The 19,580-nt window shown below is 42.2% G+C and overlaps 1 protein-coding gene across 2 annotated transcripts in view; it reads left to right on the forward strand.

Annotated features, from left to right (window-relative positions):
- RELN (reelin) overlaps positions 1 to 19,580 on the forward strand; it is a 463,371-nt gene that overhangs the window by 376,126 nt on the left and 67,665 nt on the right. For both annotated transcript variants that reach the window (XM_037889192.2, XM_037889193.2), the window contains exons 31-37: positions 87 to 163; positions 5,354 to 5,512; positions 6,607 to 6,795; positions 7,028 to 7,301; positions 8,491 to 8,631; positions 8,731 to 8,908; positions 16,983 to 17,067. In XM_037889192.2, the coding sequence (XP_037745120.1) occupies positions 87 to 163; positions 5,354 to 5,512; positions 6,607 to 6,795; positions 7,028 to 7,301; positions 8,491 to 8,631; positions 8,731 to 8,908; positions 16,983 to 17,067 (1,103 nt within the window). The remainder of the gene's footprint in view (positions 1 to 86; positions 164 to 5,353; positions 5,513 to 6,606; positions 6,796 to 7,027; positions 7,302 to 8,490; positions 8,632 to 8,730; positions 8,909 to 16,982; positions 17,068 to 19,580) is intronic.

Consider the following 19,580-nt stretch of genomic DNA (forward strand, 5'->3'; position numbering starts at 1 on the left):
ACTGCATTTGTGCTTTGACATTTCAACAAAAAAACTAACAGTATTATATTTCTCTTGTAAGAACACTTTTTTATTTTTTTTAACAGACTAATTCAGTTTTATTTACAAATTGGAAGCAAAACAGCTGGTACTCTCTGCAACAAACCAAGAGCCAGGAATGAAGGTAATGTCCCTTTTCATTTGAAACCAGCTTTTAGCCGTGTTTTTGTTCATTGGACCTATTTTACAAAATTAATAAGATCATTACATAGTTAATACAAATCAACTAACTGTCCCCCTTTTATGAAGGGTACAGAAGTCATTTTTAAATAAAAAACAAGCAGTCTACTCCTAATTATTGTTCCACATTTTGAACTCCTGTTTACCTTCAAGCCACACAAACCTGATGTTAACCTTATTTATAATATGTTATTCGCCTCAGGAATGCAGAATTATGAAACTGAATCTGAAGAAAATATTATTTAGGCCAAAGAAATTAATCTTTCCCATCTCCTTATTTTTCTCATGTCCCTAGGTTGTTTTTTCGGGGGGGGGGGGCAGGAGGGGTCCGAAATTTGAGCTTTGTAAGAATGAGGGAGTTACTCAGGGGGCAGATCCTCAGCTGATGTAAACTGATGTAGTTCCATGGGAGACACTAGATGTGTGACAATTTATGCCAGCTAAATCTGGCCCTATATAGTATAATTTTTATTGTGTCAGGGCAGCTGGGAACATTATGTAATTATTTTATTGGCATTACATGCAAATGAACTCAGCTTCCCATGGAAATGTAAGATGCAGTGGTAATCAGAGGTGTTTTTTAGAGCTAGCTTATCCTGCATTATTATGGCCCTGTTCTGCCAATTGAACTGGGTATGAAGCAGGGGGAGTAATGACTGCTGTGTTATGGGCATGCTGTTTAAAAAATAACATTGAAAGTGAATCAAAATTAATTGTTTGTGTATTTCTGAATGCTTTCTAATTTTCCTCCCAGAGTGTAACAACAGGACCACTACATGATTTGTCAGTTACAGCAGTTTGAAAATATGTCTAGGCTTATGCATATGACTACATACTGATTCCAAGTATAATTGTGTATGGGCTCAAGTAATATGTACTGTAGGAAATTACCTCTGCATGGTTCTATGCTCAGTACAAGGGCTAACCTCAATTCAAATCAGCACCACGGGGACACTGCCTGACATGACAGGTACAGAAACAAATAACATTGTTTCTGCAGCATTCGAAAAACTTAATGTACAAAAGATCTTACTCCCCATGTGATTTGCATCCCACAGACAGTTCTCAGGCTTAGTATAATACTGGCAGTTTAAATGTAAATCTCTCTAAATCCTTGAACAAAGTTCTTAAACCAATAAAAGTAAAGATTCTGGCATAGTCAAGGTGACGTCTTAATTTTCATAGTTGGTTTTAAAATCAGAAATATACAATTTTCATTTAGGCAGAAAACCAATAATGAAAGAGATGAAGAAGGATGGTCCGGTGGTCAGGGCACTGGGTTAGGCTGTGGGAGACCCACGTTCAAGTCTCAGTTCCATGGACTTCCACTGTGACCTTGGGCAAGTCACTTAACTTCTCTGTGCCTCAATTCCCTATCATTAAAATGGGCTAATAATGCTACCTCACAGGGATGTTGTAAAGATAAATTCAGGCTAAGATTTAGTTACAGGTATTTTTGGTAAAAGTCATGGACAGGTCACGGGCAATAAATAAAAATTCATGGCCTGTGACCTGTCCATGACTTTTACCAAAAATACCCCAAACTAAATCTCTACTTCTGGGGTCCCGCTGCTCCAGGGAGCCCCTGCTCTGGGGGTTGACTGCCTCCGGCCGCTGCTCCCTGGGAACCTCTCTCCAGACAGCCTCCGGGCGCCCCTGGAGCCGCTGCTGTAGCCACCCCAGGACTGGTGCTGCTCAGGCAGTCTCCAGGGCACCCCCAGGACTTGCTGATTGGGCGCTCCCTGGACCCAGCCACACCGGTCACTGCTCAGGCAATCCCCAGAGCCAGCTGCACAGGGCTGCCTGAGCAGCGGCCAGTGAGGTTGGCCCTGGGGCAGCCCCCAAGGCTGCTGCTCAGGCGCTCCCCAGGGCTGCCCAAGGAGCAGCCAGTGTGGACTGCCCGAGCAGTTGGCCCCAGGGCCGGTCCAGCAATGGCTGGTGTGGCTGACTCTGGGGCGGCCCCCGAGACCCTTGCTCGGGTGTTCCCCGGCGCTGCCCCCAGGACCGCTGCTCGAGCAGTCCGTGGGACCAGCTGCCTGGGGCCTCCCAAGCAGTGGCTGGTGCAGCTGGCACTGGGACCGCCTGAGCAGCTGGCCCAGGGTTGCTCCAGCAGTGGCCAATGTGGCTAGCCATGGGGCACCCAAGCAGCTGGCCCTGGAGTCAGCTGCACCATCCTCTGTGGAAGTTACGGAGGTCACGGAAAGTCATGGAATCCGTGACTTCTGCTACCTCAGTGAGAGAATCGCAGCCTTAAGATAAATGCATTAGAGATTGTGAATCACTCTGCGATCTAATGATAAGAAAGTTACATTATTATCATATAAATATTCTAAAAAAACTGTGACCCCAGTTGAAAGTCAAGCTAAAAGTGTTTGTTAACAGTGGGGCTTGAGTCGGATCTCATTTACACTGTAAAATGTATTCAGCTAAGCAGTTAAAGAGGGTGAGAAAATTAAAATAAAATAGGAATATGGAGGGAGGGTCTGATTCTCCCTTTATGTACACTGGTCTAAATCAAGAGTAAATCCATTGGATTAAATGGAAATTCCCCAGTTTAAATTGAGGGTAAGTGAAAGAAGAAGCAAGACAAGGAAGTTCATTACCTTCTACACAGGAGAGCCTCTTTCTCCTCTCACTGCAGTTTGATACCATTGACGTCAGTGGATTTCCTGATTTATACCAGTATAAATGAGATCAGAATCAGGGCCAGAGTCTCTTTTCATATATTGCACTCACAGGATTTGATTCTCCTCGCACTTACAACGGTGTAAGTCAAAAGTAAATCCATTGACCTTGATGGAGTTGCAGTCGTGCAAAACTGCTTTGAGAGGAGAATCAAACCCAGAGTATCTTGGTGGTGTTTCTTTCATTCTCCTACATGATGGGCAGTGCCAATGAATGACTTCTGTCCCCCACGGCTCTACTGTGTTCTAATATCTACCATACTAAATCTAAGATAATGGAGATAACGCAAGGTCAGCTCCCAGACTGCTGCGCTGGGCATCACAAAATGGGGAAGAGATGGCCAGCCCTCTGTGGAGATAGAGGTGGTTAGGGACTATTTAGAAAAGCTGGACGTGCACAAGTCCATGGGGCCGGACAAGTTGCATCCGAGAGTACTGAAGGAATTGGCGGCTGTGATTGCAGAGCCCTTGGCCATTATCTTTGAAAACTCGTGGCGAACGGGGGAAGTCCCGGATGACTGGAAAAAGGCTAATGTAGTGCCAATCTTTAAAAAAGGGAAGAAGGAGGATCCTGGGTACTACAGGCCAGTCAGCCTCACCTCAGTCCCTGGAAAAATCATGGAGCAGGTCCTCAAAGAATCAATCCTGAAGCACTTACATGAGAGGAAAGTGATCAGGAACAGTCAGCATGGATTCACCAAGGGAAGGTCATGCCTGACTAATCTAATCGCCTTTTATGATGAGATTACTGGTTCTGTGGATGAAGGGAAAGCAGTGGATGTATTGTTTCTTGACTTTAGCAAAGCTTTTGACACGGTCTCCCACAGTATTCTTGTCAGCAAGTTAAGGAAGTATGGGCTGGATGAATGCACTATAAGGTGGGTAGAAAGCTGGCTAGATTGTCGGGCTCAACGGGTAGTGATCAATGGCTCCATGTCTAGTTGGCAGCCGGTGTCAAGTGGAGTGCCCCAGGGGTCGGTCCTGGGGCCGGTTTTGTTCAATATCTTCATAAATGATCTGGAGGATGGTGTGGATTGCACTCTCAGCAAATTTGCGGATGATACTAAACTGGGAGGTGTGGTAGATACGCTGGAGGGGAGGGACAGGATACAGAAGGACCTAGACAAATTGGAGGATTGGGCCAAAAGAAATCTGATGAGGTTCAATAAGGATAAGTGCAGGGTCCTGCACTTAGGATGGAAGAATCCAATGCACCGCTACAGACTAGGGACCGAATGGCTAGGCAGCAGTTCTGCGGAAAAGGACCTAGGGGTGACAGTGGACGAGAAGCTGGATATGAGTCAGCAGTGTGCCCTTGTTGCCAAGAAGGCCAATGGCGTTTTGGGATGTATAAGTAGGGGCATAGCGAGCAGATCGAGGGACGTGATCGTTCCCCTCTATTCGACACTGGTGAGGCCTCATCTGGAGTACTGTGTCCAATTTTGGGCCCCACACTACAAGAAGGATGTGGATAAATTGGAGAGAGTCCAGCGAAGGGCAACAAAAATGATTAGGGGTCTAGAGCACATGACTTATGAGGAGAGGCTGAGGGAGCTGGGATTGTTTAGTCTGCAGAAGAGAAGAATGAGGGGGGATTTGATAGCTGCTTTCAACTACCTGAAAGGGGGTTCCAAAGAGGATGGCTCTCGACTGTTCTCAATTGTTTAGCAGATGACAGAACGAGGAGTAATGGTCTCAAGTTGCAATGGGGGAGGTTTAGATTGGATATTAGGAAAAACTTTTTCACTAAGAGGGTGGTGAAACACTGGAATGCGTTACCTAGGGAGGTGGTAGAATCTCCTTCCTTAGAGGTTTTTAAGGTCAGGCTTGACAAAGCCCTGGCTGGGATGATTTAACTGGGAATTGGTCCTGCTTCGAGCAGGGGGTTGGACTAGATGACCTTCTGGGGTCCCTTCCAACCCTGATATTCTATGATTCTATGATTCTATGATTAACTTTTAAGGATGTAGTATATATAGTAAGGGTGAAATCACAGTCAGGAGCCATCTTCAGAAAGGACTGGGTTCACAGCCTGCAAAAACACAGCCTCTTAGTGAGCCGAACAAGCCACAAGGATTCATTATATGAAATAGATATTAAATGTATTAAAAGATGGTGAGTCAAATTCTTCCCACAGTTTCAGTGGTGCAATCTCTCTAGCTTCAGTGAGGCTGCACCTGTATAACCAAAGGGAGAATCTGGCCCTGTCAGCTTACTGCTAATGCAAGCAACATATGACAACCAGTAATCCTGACAACAGTAATAACATCCTGCCAACAAAGGGCTCTCTTCACAAAAAAGTATGTGCTACATGAAAAAAACAAACCATTTGCCCATATCGTGTAGCGTACATTAAACTGATATTAGGATTTGGCTGAATAAGGACTGAAGGATTGGCCTGATTTTTTCTGTGTCGTTTAAATACATGATTTTGTTCATTTTTAATACAGGGCTTGTAGTTCAATACACAAATAACAACGGAATAACCTGGCATTTGCTGCGAGAGCTGGATTACATGTCTTACTTAGAACCACAGATTGTTTCAATAGATCTACCCCGTGAAGCTAAAACGTCTGCAACTGCTTTCCGATGGTGGCAACCCCAACATGGTAAGCAATGCTTTACTAAAAATTTAATAAGCAGCTTTCCAATAAAACAAACATCCAGCCTTCCAGTGCTTGGAAATAAGGTTAAGGGCTATGGACATTTTATTTTAGGAAAAACAAAACTAAAAATGTATTATGCCTATACAGCTATCACAGGACAGTTTTGGCTCTTGGCCTATTTATAGCTTACTGCTAAACAAGGCTTTTCTCAGTCATAATATTATTGTTGTTTTTGTTATTATTGTCTATATAGCACCGTAAATGTGCTTAGTGCTTTACAGAGAAAATAACTACACAGTTCCTGCACCAAACTGTTCACACTCTAAGTTTAAACCAAACTTTATGATTGATAACAGACATGAGGGAATGAGAAAAGGAAGGCAGCTCAAGTAAGCTTATATGGTTACTTAGATGTGCTTTTTATCATCTTGATGTATGTTTTGCCTACAATTTATAAGCTGAAGCTAGTTGTCATTTTTCCCTCCCTCTCCTCCTGCTTCTCAGTCGATAGCATTAAAGGGGGGGTACAGTAGGAGGACATCCAGTATGCGAGTGCAGAGGGAAATGGATTGATGGGATTGTTGGGCTGACTCAGGCAAGAAGACGGGAACAGAGATGAGGTAGGGAGAAGGTGAGGAAAAATGCCATGAAGATCCTCTGCACCAGTGGTTTTCAACCTTTTCCTTACCACAACTCCCTTTTCCAGACCAGGACCCCCATCTTATCTAGTCAGGACTCCCTTCCCATTTAGCAATAGAAAGGGCAGGTTGAGAAACCCAATCTGCATAACAGAGGCTCAGGGAGTACTTCATTTAAAAATAGGAAAATATCATGATGGCACTAGTATTCCAGCTTGAAAAATAAAGGTGGGGAAATGTCTGTGTTCCTCAGAAATAGAGCCACCAACAGGTGGTGGATTATGCCTTGAGTAACTAGTCAGGTATGGTTAGCAAGAAGATTTTAATTGATTGAACTCTATTGTCACAAGAAGGTGGTATTGGAATTGTGAAACAATTTAACTAGTCTGCATGCATAGTACAGACATGATTAAATATCTTACTGAGGCTCCACTAAACTTCCTGTCTTTCCATTTGTAGGGAAACTTTCAGCACAGTGGGCCTTGGATGATGTCCTTATAGGAATGAATGACAGCTCTCAGACTGGTTTTCAAGATAAATTTGATGGATCTGTGGATTTACAAGCAAGTTGGTACCGGATCCAAGGGGGTCAAGTAGATATTGATTGTCTCTCTATGGATACAGCTCTGATGTTCAGTGAAGATACTGGTATGTGTCACCAAAGGAAGGTCTGAATGGGCCTATTTTTTAGGCTACAGGTAGCTTAGGTCTTTATAGGATCCATTTAAAAAATGGGGGATATCTGTATAATAGTTTATTGGTTAAAGGAGAAATGCTTTCAGGCTATACAGTTGAAAATGCTGAGCCCAAGGAAAAAGCAAACATTACATAATACTAAAACATTACCTAATAGGAAAATATTTTTGTTCTCTTTTCTTAGGAAAACCTCGTTATGCTGAGACTTGGGATTTCCATGTGTCAGCCTCCACTTTCCTGCAGTTTGAGCTGAGCATGGGTTGCAGTAAGCCATTCAGCGATTCCCATGGCATTCACTTGCAGTATTCCTTAAACAATGGGAGAGACTGGCACCTGGTGACTGAAGAGTGTGTTCCTCCAAGCATAGGTTGTCAGCATTACACTGAGAGTTCAATTTACAGATCAGAAAGATTCCAGAATTGGAAGCGAATTACTGTCTACCTTCCACTTGCAACCATGTGAGAACTGTTGTGTTGGCTATATATCAAAATATAAGCTTTTCTGAACTAATCTGAACAAATATGCCTCAGCTTGGGAATTTTCTGAATACTTCTTAATAATTAAATATGAAATGTGCCAGAAAATAAATACATCATCCCTATAAACTGCACTTAAAAATATTTCAACAGTTGTAATATGGACTGCAAGAGTCTGTGAGAGAATCAAATTTAGCTGAGTGAATTCTTGAGCCTTGCCTATGACCTAACCATAACAAGGGCTGTAAATCTACTATGGGGTTTCAAAGATGCACCAAATGAAGTGTCAGAAATTAATGCACTCACACATTTCAGAAGAAAAACACCTTAAAATAAAGGCGTTTTGCCATGTGCACAGATAGGTGCAAAGTATCAGAGGGGTAGCCATGTTAGTCTGTATCCACAAAAACAACGAGGAGTCCAGTGCCATCTTAAAGACTAACAGATTTATTAGGGCATAAGCTTTCTTGGGTAAAAAACCCACTTCTTCAGATGCATGGAGTGAAAATTATAAAAACAGGCATAAATATATATTGGCACATGAAGAGAAGGGAATTACCTTACAAGTGGAGAACCAATGCTGAACTCCAATTCATTTGCAAACTTAACACCGTCAATTTGGGCTTGAATAGGGACTGGGAGTGGATGGCTCACTACAAAAGCAATTTTCCCTCTCTTGGTATTGACGCCTCCTCATGAATTATTGGGAGTGTACCACATACACCCTGACTAAATTGGCCTTCAACAGATAAACTGCTAGCTGCATTGAAAAGTTATTTGTGTGTGCAACAAGCTATTGAATACTAATGTATTTAATGCTTCTTGATCAACTTCATTGTGTTAAACAGTGCACACATCTGAACCATAAATCTAAGCAATGAATTCAGCATCATACATGTCCCATTGCAAAGTCCTATGTGTACAGTATTGAAAAGCGAAGACTCAGAGAGTTAGATATTAAAGAGAAATAGACACAATAATCCTAAAATCCTCAATCAGTTTTCACTTAGGCTATAGTCCTGTTAGAGTCAGCTGGAATTTTGCCTGAGAAGGACTTCAGGATAGGGTTCAGTTTCAGCTGGAATACATTTAAGATATTTCTACTGTCTTTCCCAAATGCAGACTAGAATGTTGTTTTTCAAACTGAGTTATGTTTGTTCTGTTTTGCTAGCACTCCCAGAACACGTTTCAGATGGATTCAATATGATTACGCTCCTGGAGCAGATTCTTGGGCTATTGATAATGTAGTCTTGGCTACAGGATGTCCCTGGATGTGCTCCGGCCATGGAATCTGTGACTCAGGTCACTGTGTGTAAGTAGACAAACCTGACATTATGTGCTGTTTTCATAGTAAAGTTGTATTTTTATTACCCGAGATAGATAATCTCTTTTTCCACCATTATGTTGTCAGGTGTGACAGAGGCTTTGGAGGTCCGTACTGTGTCCCTGTTGCTCCTCTGCCTTCTGTTCTGAAAGATGACTTCAACGGTAACTTGCATCCTGATCTTTGGCCTGAAGTCTACGGTGCCGAGAGGGGAAACCTGAACAGTGACACAATCAAATCTGGAACCGCTCTCATTTTTAAAGAGGTTAGATATTATTTAAATTCAAATATTTAATAAAATATCAATATGCTTAATAATAGCAAGTATATTTCCTTTCTTTGTTTCCTGCAAATGATTATTTTAATAATTTTAGACAAGAGGTTATTTTTCACCTTTGATACTATTTCTGGCCTGAGGTATAGTCACTATGTTCAGCACATTTCCTTTTTTGAACATTTAACATATTATTTTTCCAATTATTGCTTTAGCTTCTGCTGTCATTTCTAACAAAGCTGAAAGATCAGAATAAAACTCCACGATTGAGATTTTTCCAAGCCAGTTATGGGGTTTGGGCACACAGCTCCCATAATTGGCTTGGAAAAATTAATGGGACTTGTGTCTAAATCCCCTACTAGTTTTGTAAATCCCATTGCTAATTTTATAAATCTCAGTCTACATGTTTATTTTTGCAAATTTTGTATGATGTAGATTATTTAGCATTATTTCATATTTAATTATGTGTTTAATGTATATTCTTAAATTTCATTTTTATGAAGATAGATAGATAGATTAGATAGAGTAAAAAATCAAATATGTAAGACAAAATAGAGCTTACTTTCTAAACCTTGCACTTCCTTTATAACCTTAAGATATGTCTTTGTTCACACAAGCACTCTAGTTTTGAGCTGACATGCAAGCCATTTTCAGTTAGAGTGCAAATCCACAGCTATGTTGTCACACCATTAGTTCAGTGCTTCTCAAAAATAAAGTGTAAATATTAATTTAGGTGTAATCAATGAAATCTTTAAAAATATTATTTGCACAACTTCTATTCCATTCCGCAAAAAGAAAAGGAGTACTTGTGGCACCTTAGAGACTAACAAATTTATTTGAGTATCAGCTTTCGTGAGCTACACGAAAGCTTATGCTCAAATAAATTTGTTAGTCTCTAAGGTGCCACAAATACTCCTTTTCTTTTTGCGGATACAGACTAAAATGGCTGCTACTGTGAAACCTATTCCATTCCAGTTAAGCAACTTCAGATAATCAAAATCACACTCAGAATATTAACTGTCCTAAACCTGGATTGATCCTTCTTGAAGAAATACCTGAGGAAGGAAGCCCTAGAAGAGAGGAAAACTCTGTGAGGAACCCCATGCAGAGGCTGGGTTTGCCAAATCCCTGCCGAATTAGCAGTGGTTCTGCCCCCAGATCCACACAAAGTCAGGGCCATCCACTTAGGGCTTGTCCATATGAACAATTAGTTCACAGCAAGCTGGGGTGTGAATCTACCTCAAAATAACCTGCCGCGGACTAACTGTCCAGGTGGATCCTCCTGACATACATTAACAGTACATTAATGTGCTTTGATCTAGTCCCTTTTTAAAAGGATTATGTAACAATATTTACCTCCTTTGTAAAGCACTTTGGGATCTAAATAAAAGCTTAATGGTGGTGACAATGTTGTTGTTAATATGCCAGTATTCCCACAAAGTCCAGCAAATAGTCAGAGCTGAGTATTATAGAAGTTGAACAGAAAGACCTAAAAAAGAATTCAAATTCAAATGGATTCAAATTAGAACAGATGCAGAGAAAGGCTACCAGGATGATCAGGGGAATGGAGAGCCTATATTATGAGTGGAGGTAAAAGAGCTTGGATTGTTTAAGCTTTCAAATCATTGCTGAGCATGGATATGACTCCTCTCTATAAATACATCACGGAGGTATTAGGGTCTTTAGGTGGAGAAGAGCTATTTAAACTAAAGTACAATTTTGGCAGAAGAACAAATGGTTGTAAAATGGCCATGAATAAATTTAGGCTGAAAATTAGAAGAATCACCAGAGGAATGAGGTTCTGGAACAGCGTTCCAGTAGGAGTAGTGGGGGCAAGTAACCTAAAATAGAGCTTAATAAAATTATGAATCAGATTATATGATGGGTTTGCCTGCAATAGGAGACTGGATTCGATGACCAAAGAGGTTCTTTCCAGACCTGTGTCCTATGGCTTCAGGGATGTAACAATCTGATTGTATTGTACGCCCTATCAGCAGTACAAGCATCCTTTAGCAAAACTGGACAATGTGATTAAAAATTCAATTGCTTGCTTTTTGATTTCTGCAGCCATCTGTCACCCACAGTTCTGGACATCTGGGCTGCTCTCCTCTCTCTGCAGCTCACAGAGGAAGAGTTTTGGTGCTCCATGGGCTGGCCACACTCCCTCTGTTGCTGCTTGGTGACAGACTCTGTGCCTCTGCAGCAGCAGGCAGTGGTGGTCCTTTTGCTCCCGCTCTTCCTCCTCCTATTTTAACTTTTCTGCATAGTTTTTTGGGCAGTGGGGAGCAGCACTCTCCCGCCTTGACATTCCCTCTCCTCCCTGGGTCTGTTAACCTTTTGGGGGTTTAACCCTCCCTGAGCCTCCCCTGCAGCATCTCCCTGCTAGCTCCTCTGCCCCTTGCAGATATGGCAGAGCAGCCAAGAAAGCACCAGGTCAAATCCAAGTGGTGCTCTACGTGAGGCAGCCTTGCCAGACTCAGCAGATGGTGAGTTGTGCTCAGGCTTCACCCAGCCTTTTGTCCCTAACTCTGTTAGATCCTGAGTTGGACGGGCAAATGGGGTCCCCTACCCACAGAGGCAGCTGCGACTCCAAATGGGAAAAATGGACTGGGAACCCCAGTGCAGAGCAGGGAGAGGCTCCAAAAGCAAAGAGGACCCTTGACTCACGGGATAAGTCCCAGGGGACCCCTGCAGAACAAAGAGGGGAGGCTTGCAGGGCCACAAATCCCCGCCCACCCCACCCACCCACCCCCTGGAAAGTCTTAAAATGGGTCCTGAGTGCCCTGGGGAAAGAAGCAGGGTTTGTAATCAGCTTTCCAGCAAGGAGGGCTCTGACAATGAGTTCCCCCTCCCCATCCCAGGGGAAATGAGGCAGACCTCTCAAGAGGGCTCTAGGCCGTAAGGAAGGCAAGCCACAAAAGGCATCACCAAAGCCACAGCAGAGCTCCTACACTCCCAAAGCACACTAAAAAGGTAAAAAAAAAACTAAAAAAGCTAAAAAAGGGAAAGAAAATGAACAAAACCCCCCAGAAGATAAGACTCCTCTGACTCCTCTTTCTCCTCCTCCTTTCCCTCCCCCACTGAGGAAGGTGAGCTGTTTGGCTGTGAAACCTGAGCCTACTCTTGAGAGTAAACCGCAGAGTAAATTTTTCCTCTCAAAATCCTCCCCTGAGGATGCAATAGCCCTTCACTTCTCCTTCAAGGGAGTGATGAGGGATGTGATCATTCCCCTCTACTCGACATTGGTGAGGACTCATCTGGAGTACTGTGTCCAGTTTTGGGCCCCACACTACAAGAAGGACGTGGATAAATTGGAGAGAGTCCAGCGAAGGGCAACAAAAATTATTAGGGGTCTGGAACACATGACTTATGAGGAGAGGCTGAGGGAACTGGGATTGTTTAGTCTGCGGAAGAGAAGAATGAGGGGGGATTTGATAGCTGCTTTCAACTACCTGAGAGGTGGTTCCAGAGAGGATGGTTCTAGACTATTCTCAGTGGTAGAAGAGGACAGGACAAGGAGTAATGGTCTCAAGTTGCAGTGGGGGAGGTTTAGGTTGGATATTAGGAAAAACTTTTTCACTAGGAGGGTGGTGAAACACTGGAATGCGTTACCTAGGGAGGTGGTAGAATCTCCTTCCTTGGAAGTTTTTAAGGTCAGGCTTGACAAAGCCTTGGCTGGGATGATTTGATTGGGGATTGGTCCTGCTTTGAGCAGGGGGTTGGACTAGATGACCTCCTGAGGTCCCTTCCAACCCTGATATTCTATGATTCTATGATTCTATGAGGGATTAATGGAACAAGCCTGATAAGGGCAAGCATGTTAACAAGAGCAATCTCGGGCTCTATAACATTCAAAAACCAAAGTACTCTATTGCTGAGATACCAAAGGTGACATGCTGTAGCTTCCCTCCCCAGGAATATGTTTATTCCTTAAGAAGGGGAGATCGATCCTAAGGAACCCACAGATAGAAGGACAAAGGCCACTCTCAAAAAAGGGCTTTGAAGCCTCTTCTGTCACCCTTTGAACATCCCTGGCAGCTACCTGCTTTGAAAGAGCATCTCCTTCCTGGCTGGAAGATCTCAAAGCCCTTAAAGACAGAGATCACCCTGACTTTGGCTCCACTTTAAAGAAATTCTCCCTAGCAACAATGTTTGTAGCTGACATTTCAGTGGATGCAATGAGGTCCTCAGCCCAAGCTGTGGCTTCCAGCTCAGTAGCCAGGCACCCACTATGGCTCCAGTCTTGGAAGGTGGACATTGTATTTTCCACTGAATGCATCCGATGAAGTGAGCTGTAGCTCACGAAAGCTTATGCTCAAATAAATTTGTTAGTCTCTAAGGTGCCACAAGTACTCCTTTTCTTTTCACTGTAAGCAGGTTCTATGCTCAGCCAAGCTTACAAGATCCCTCCTTTTTGGAGAAAAGTTGGTTACGGTGATGGCTGACAGTGCAGCAGATCCAAACTGTCTCTCCTTTCTCCACTAAGTGCCCTCAGGAGGTGATACAAACCAGCCTTTACAGTCAGAGGTGCTTCTTTCACTCCTCATCCTCAAAGAGGTAGCAGCAAAGGGACAATGGGTTCCCCAGTGGAAAACAGTGGATTTGAAATCTGGGGCGGGTGGCAGAAGTCCAACTGGAGCTCAACCCCCCTCCCAAAATCCACTTTATGACAAAGATCACATAGGCCTCCATCCAGAGTTGAAGTTAGGGAGCAGGATTTTCCATTCCCTAGAGGAATGGGTTGCATCAACTACAGACAATACATCAGGGAAATAGTCAGCCAGGGATACTCCCTCAACCTGTGGGCTCCACCCCTTCCATTCTTCCTCCAGTCACCCAGCTCCCATGACCCCAGAAAACACAATCTGATCCAGAACAAAATATCTTATCTTCTGGATATGGGCGTGAAAGAGAGAAGAAAGAAGAAGAAAGGTTATCTGAGATCTGTTCCATCATCTTCATTGTACAGAAATACGTGTATCAGAGCCATTCTTAACCTCAAAAGGATCAACAAGTGGATGAAGAAAATGAAGGTTTGGATGTAGACCGTGGCCTCTACAATTTCATTCCTGTTCCGGGGGAGTTCTTGATTTCAGTAGTTCTAGTGGACACATTTCCATATCCTCCTCAGACAGTGCCACTGCAAACGTCTGAGGTTCGCCTACAGCAGGAAACATTAGCAGTACCAAAAATTCCCATTTAGCCTGTCCTCGGCCCCCAGAGTTGTTACAAAGATGGTGGTGGTGATAATAGCCAGGCTCAGAACTGACCAGTAACCCTGTCGGGATGACATCATGATCAGAGCTCCATCACAGTCAGCAGCGCACAGGGCCACATCTTGGACTTTGAATCTCCTTCCGGAGCATGGCTTCATCATCAGTGCCAAGAAAAATTCCCTGGTTCCATCCAGGAATTTATTTCCTTGCTCCAGAGCCACAGGAGGCCCACCCTAGTACTTTGCCTTCAACTCCTAGGACTTCTGTGTCCTGGATAGGAATCACTTCATGGGCACAGTCACACATCAGATGTCTTCAAGCCTTCATTCTGAAGGTGTGAGACCATGCCCTGTAACATATCAGAGATCAAGGATAGGTTCTGATGGTGTTATATTGGTGGTCCTTATATTCCTTATTCCACTCCTTATGTTGGTGGTCAGCCCAAGACAATGTCTGCAAAGGCATGCCCATCACCCTTCCAGATCTTTTAGTCCTCACAATCAACTCTCACTTGGAGACCCAAACATGCATGCATCCGATGAAGTGAGCTGTAGCTCACAAAAGCTTATGCTCAAATAAATTGGTTAGTCTCTAAGGTGCCACTGGTACTCCTTTTCTTTCCCTGAGAGCGAGTCACATCAAAGGGGACCTGAACTAACAGGCAGACTGGCTCAGCAGGCACAGGGTAAAAACTCTGAGTGGTGCCTGAATCAGGACGTTTTCGATCTCATCGTTCAGACTGTCAGCCTCTCTCCAACCAGCCTGTTCTCTGATTGTACAAACACAAGGAGGCCAAAATACTTCACGATGGAGGCAGACCTCAGGTCCATGGGGACAGATGCTTTATTGCACAGGTGGCTGCAGGGCCTACTCTATGTATTTCCACCCTTTCAGCTGCTGGGGAAGGTGGTACAGAAAATAAAAAGAGAACAGGCAAGGATAAATATTGATAACTCCTCACTGACTGAGGAGACCTTGGGTCTCAGACCTAACGGAGCCCCAACTCCAGCTTCCATGGAAACCAGACATCCTCTTGCAAGGTCCTCTTCTTCATCCAGACCCCAAATGACTTCAACAGCCTTCCTATTGAAAGGGAAGCTCTAGAAAGTCTTGATCTATCTCCCAGAGTTATTAAGACATTGCTTTCGCCTAGGAGAGCACTAAAAGCGTACTCCTTTCTCTGGCCCAGATTCAACAACTGGTGCCAAGAGCACGGTGCAAATCCCAGAACTCCACGAATTCCAACCATTCTGGACTTCCTCCAAGGAAGCGTAGACCAAGGCCTTCAGCCCAGTACCATTGTTTGTCAGGTATCTGTTTTATTAGTGTGCTATTCACAGGGTCCTCCAGCTCCCTGGCAGACAATCCACAGCTAGCCAGATGCCTTCAAGCAGTTTGATTAGCCAGACCAGTTGTCAGGCCGCTCTTCCCAAAATGGGACCTTCCTGTAGTTTTGTGGTCCATGCCTTCAAGCCTCTAACTTCAGTATTGGCCTTTTATTTATCCATTAAGACTTGTTTCTTAGTAGCTGTCACTTCCTCCAGGAAAGTATCAGAACTCGCAGCCTTATCTATACAGGAAAATTATTGTGTGTTACACGAAAACAAGATGGTGTTCAGGACCTTTCTTCCTAATGTAGATTCCTCCTTGCACACTTGCCAAGAGGTTGTGCTTCCTTTGTTCTTTCCAAAACCACAAAAGCCAACTAAAAAGGTGTGGCACCTTTGATGTCAAGAGAACATTGAAAATCTATCTCAAGCATACAGAATCCACAAGAAGATTGGGCTCTCTATTTGTGTCCTTCCACCCCAAATGCCAGGGACTCAGAACTTCCAAGTCCTCCATCACAAAGTGGATTAGACTGCGTAATGATAAATGATATGGACTTTTGAGAGAGCTCGCAAAAAGCAAGGTACTTCTTTCCTATGAAACTTGTTTCATAACCCACCCTGCATCTGTTCACTGCTCACTATTTCCCAGACATCGAGAATTGTGGGAGATGCTGAGTTGCAGAATGGAAAATTTCTTGGTGTTAATTTCCTTTCTGCTAGCAACATCTCCCATAATTTGACCCACCCTGAATGGCTTAAGAGTCAAGGGTCAGATATTAAATGGACTCATTACCATATGACCATTTTCCATGATCTAATATACATAATCATTTAGTTATCTCTGGAATATGTGGTGTTAATGATGTTATGCAAGTTTTACAGCATGGGAATAACTCATCTGGTAGCAAGCAAGAGCAGGGGCAGTGCACCTGCAGCACCAAAAGGCTGATCTGCTTCTGTGAGCTACAGAGAGAGGCGAGCAGCCCAGACATCCAGAATTGTGCGAGACAGTGCTAGCAGAAAGGAAATTATCAGTAAGAAATTGTCCGTTCTCTCTATTTCTGTTTTTTTCCAGCATTCTTCCTTCCATGCATCTCTTACCCTATTTATCACAACAAAATATTGCATAGTGATTTCATGAGTTTTTTTTTTTAAATATGAGGATCATCACTGATCCATGGTATGTTATTCTTCTCACATTGTGCTGTTTAAAGTGAGATCATATTAAAATATGCTACTATGAAATGGAAAGTTCAAGATCAATGTAAACTCTGTTTAGAATACTCATAAAACAGCTATAATAATGCAGATTGCATAACGCAGCTTACTGTCAAGAGTTAGGTATTTCTGTAAAAGTATATATGAATTCTGAAAAAATTGTTTTATCAGTTCTGTTTCTTGATTTTTAAATAAGCCACTATGGTACTTATTTAGAACTGTGTAGCAAGACTGAAATATAGACACACTAATGTAACATATGGGAAACAGTAATTTTCTGTGTATGTTCTGTATTTACAGGAAGGGCTGAGAATGCTTGTTTCAAGAGATCTAGATTGTACAAATACTGTATACATCCAGTTTTCATTTAAATTTATAGTAAAAGGTAGGTTCACTCTTTATTTGTGGGTTTTTTCAGTAGCTTTACTCATATATTATAACATTACAGAGAAGTATGTGGGTTTAAATTTACAAAATTAATTTATTAGCATTTATTAGCATTAGTTATTTATTTAGCATTAGTTAATGCTAAATAACAATGAAACTTCTATGGAATTTTTTATCGTGCTCATTTTAATACAAAATAGGTTCACCATACTAATTCTAACTCAGAAGAAACATCAAACTAATTTTAGGTGTGCTGTTATTTTTTCTCTTGTTAAAGCTGTCACCCCTTCTGTTCCTACTTCCTTTATCCAGGGTTTTATAACTCGGCCTTAAAATGAAATCCAAGCTCTAGCTCATTATGTCATATGCAGCCTCAACCTAGATACTTGTGCTGCCCAGAAACATTCCATTTTTGAGTACTCTCTACATGCATAAAAGAAAAATGATAATTTAAAGATTTTTAGATTTCATAGGTCAAAATTATTTGAAATCGTTTTTAGCAATTGATTAATTAATAAAATGGTCTCTATACTGGATGATTTACGGGATTAGTAACAAACTGTGGAGATTTCATGTGCTCATTGCTTATTTAATCTAACCCAGCTTGACAGAGATCAAAAGTTGCCAACATCTGACTTCCAAGTAGACATAATATAAATGAACATAGGAATTATGATTAATACAATATGAAGAATAATCAGTGTTCACCAGAAATAACAAGCGCCAAACAGTTTATCCAATATAGATCTGATCAAGCTGGTGATGCAGACTGATCCTCATTTCCAAATTACCTGACTTTTTTTTTTTTTTGCTTGTGTCATAACTTCATTATGAAAAGGAGGTGTGTGTGTGCAGACCACAGAAGCTGCATGGGGCCCCAGTAACTCAGTGGAGCTCCACACAGGCACCGGGGTCCACTTGTACAGAGCTTGAATTCCTGCAATTCTTGTGCATGCAAAATTCCTATTAACTTAATGGGGAGTTACATGCAACTAAGGGCTGCACAATTGCACCCAAGTTACTAGTTTCTTTGCCAAAGAATAAGACCAAAATAGTTCGGAACCACATTGGGTATTTTTTAAACAAAAGTCTGAAGTCAATTTCTGTTTGGGCAATTTAAAAAAAATCCATGTGGATTCAGCTTGGATCTTTCCAGTCTGTCATGTAATAATATAATTTGGCTGCTTGCTCTTATTATTAAACGCCTTTATGGAAATAAGAGGAAAACTATTATGACCATGCCCAAATAGCCTATGTTAAAAGCAAAATCTTGGTTGATGACTTCTTGTTTTTCAAAATTCCCCCTTCAAAAATAATAATAATAAAAAAATATGACCATTGCCAAGGTGCTTGAAAGTGCAGGTTAGTATACTTATCATTCCAATAAGCATGCATAATAAAAACATTACAGGTCAGATTCTGAAGCAGGGCTGTAGACTCCCTGTAAGATCTACTTTTGGAGCAAGGTGCTAGTCAGCATTAGTAAGAGTTTCAGAATCTGACCCTATGTTAATAACTAGATATTACAGAGAGTTTTTTAAGCTTGGTAACATAGGACAGAAAACCCAATAATAATGGGGGATTTCAACATCCTCTTATTGACTGGGAACACGTCGCCTCAGGATGGGATGCAGAGATAACATTGCTAGACATTATTAATGACTGCTTCTTGGAGCAGTTTGTTCTGGAACCCACAAGGGGAGAGGCACAGGATCTGGTCCCAGAGGTGAATATAGCAGACCCACTTGGTAATAGTGACCACAATGTAATTAAATTTAACATCCTTGTGGGGGCGGCAAATTTCAAAGAAACCCATCACTGTAACATTTAACTTGAAAAAAGGGGAACTACACAGAAATGAGGAGACTAGTAAAACAGAAATTAGAACGAAGAATCCCAAGAGTGAAATGGCTACAAGCTGCATGGAAACTTTTTAAAAACACAATAATAGAGGCTCAAACTGTATGTATACCCCAAATAAAAAAAACAACAGTAAGAGGACCAAAAAAACCCCATCACCCTGTCTAAACAGCAGAGTAAAAAAGGCAGTTAGAGACCCAAAAAATCTTGTTAAAAATTGGAAGTCAAATCCTAGTGAGGAAAATAGAAAGAAGCATAAACTCGGTCAAGTCAAGTGTAAAAGTATAATTCGGCAGGCCAAAAAAGAATTTGAAAAGTAACTAGCAAAAGACACAAAAACTAACTGCAAAATTTTATGTAAGTACATCATACACAGGAAGCCTGCCAAACAATCAGTGAGGCCGCTGGACGATCAAGGTGCTAAAGAAGCACTCCAGGAAGACAATGCCATTGCAGAGAAGCTGAATTAATTCTTGGCATCATCTTCATTGCAGAGGATGAGAGGGAGATTCCCTCACCTGAGCCATTCTTTTTAGGTGACAGATCTGAGGAACTGTCCCAGATTGAGGTATCAAAAGAGGAGGTTTTGGAACAAATTGATAAATTAAACAATAATTAGTCCCCAGGACCAGATGATATTCACCCAAGAGT

The sequence above is a fragment of the Chelonia mydas genome, chromosome 1 (genome assembly GCF_015237465.2).
Source record: "Chelonia mydas isolate rCheMyd1 chromosome 1, rCheMyd1.pri.v2, whole genome shotgun sequence".
Classification (NCBI taxonomy): domain Eukaryota; kingdom Metazoa; phylum Chordata; order Testudines; family Cheloniidae; genus Chelonia; species Chelonia mydas.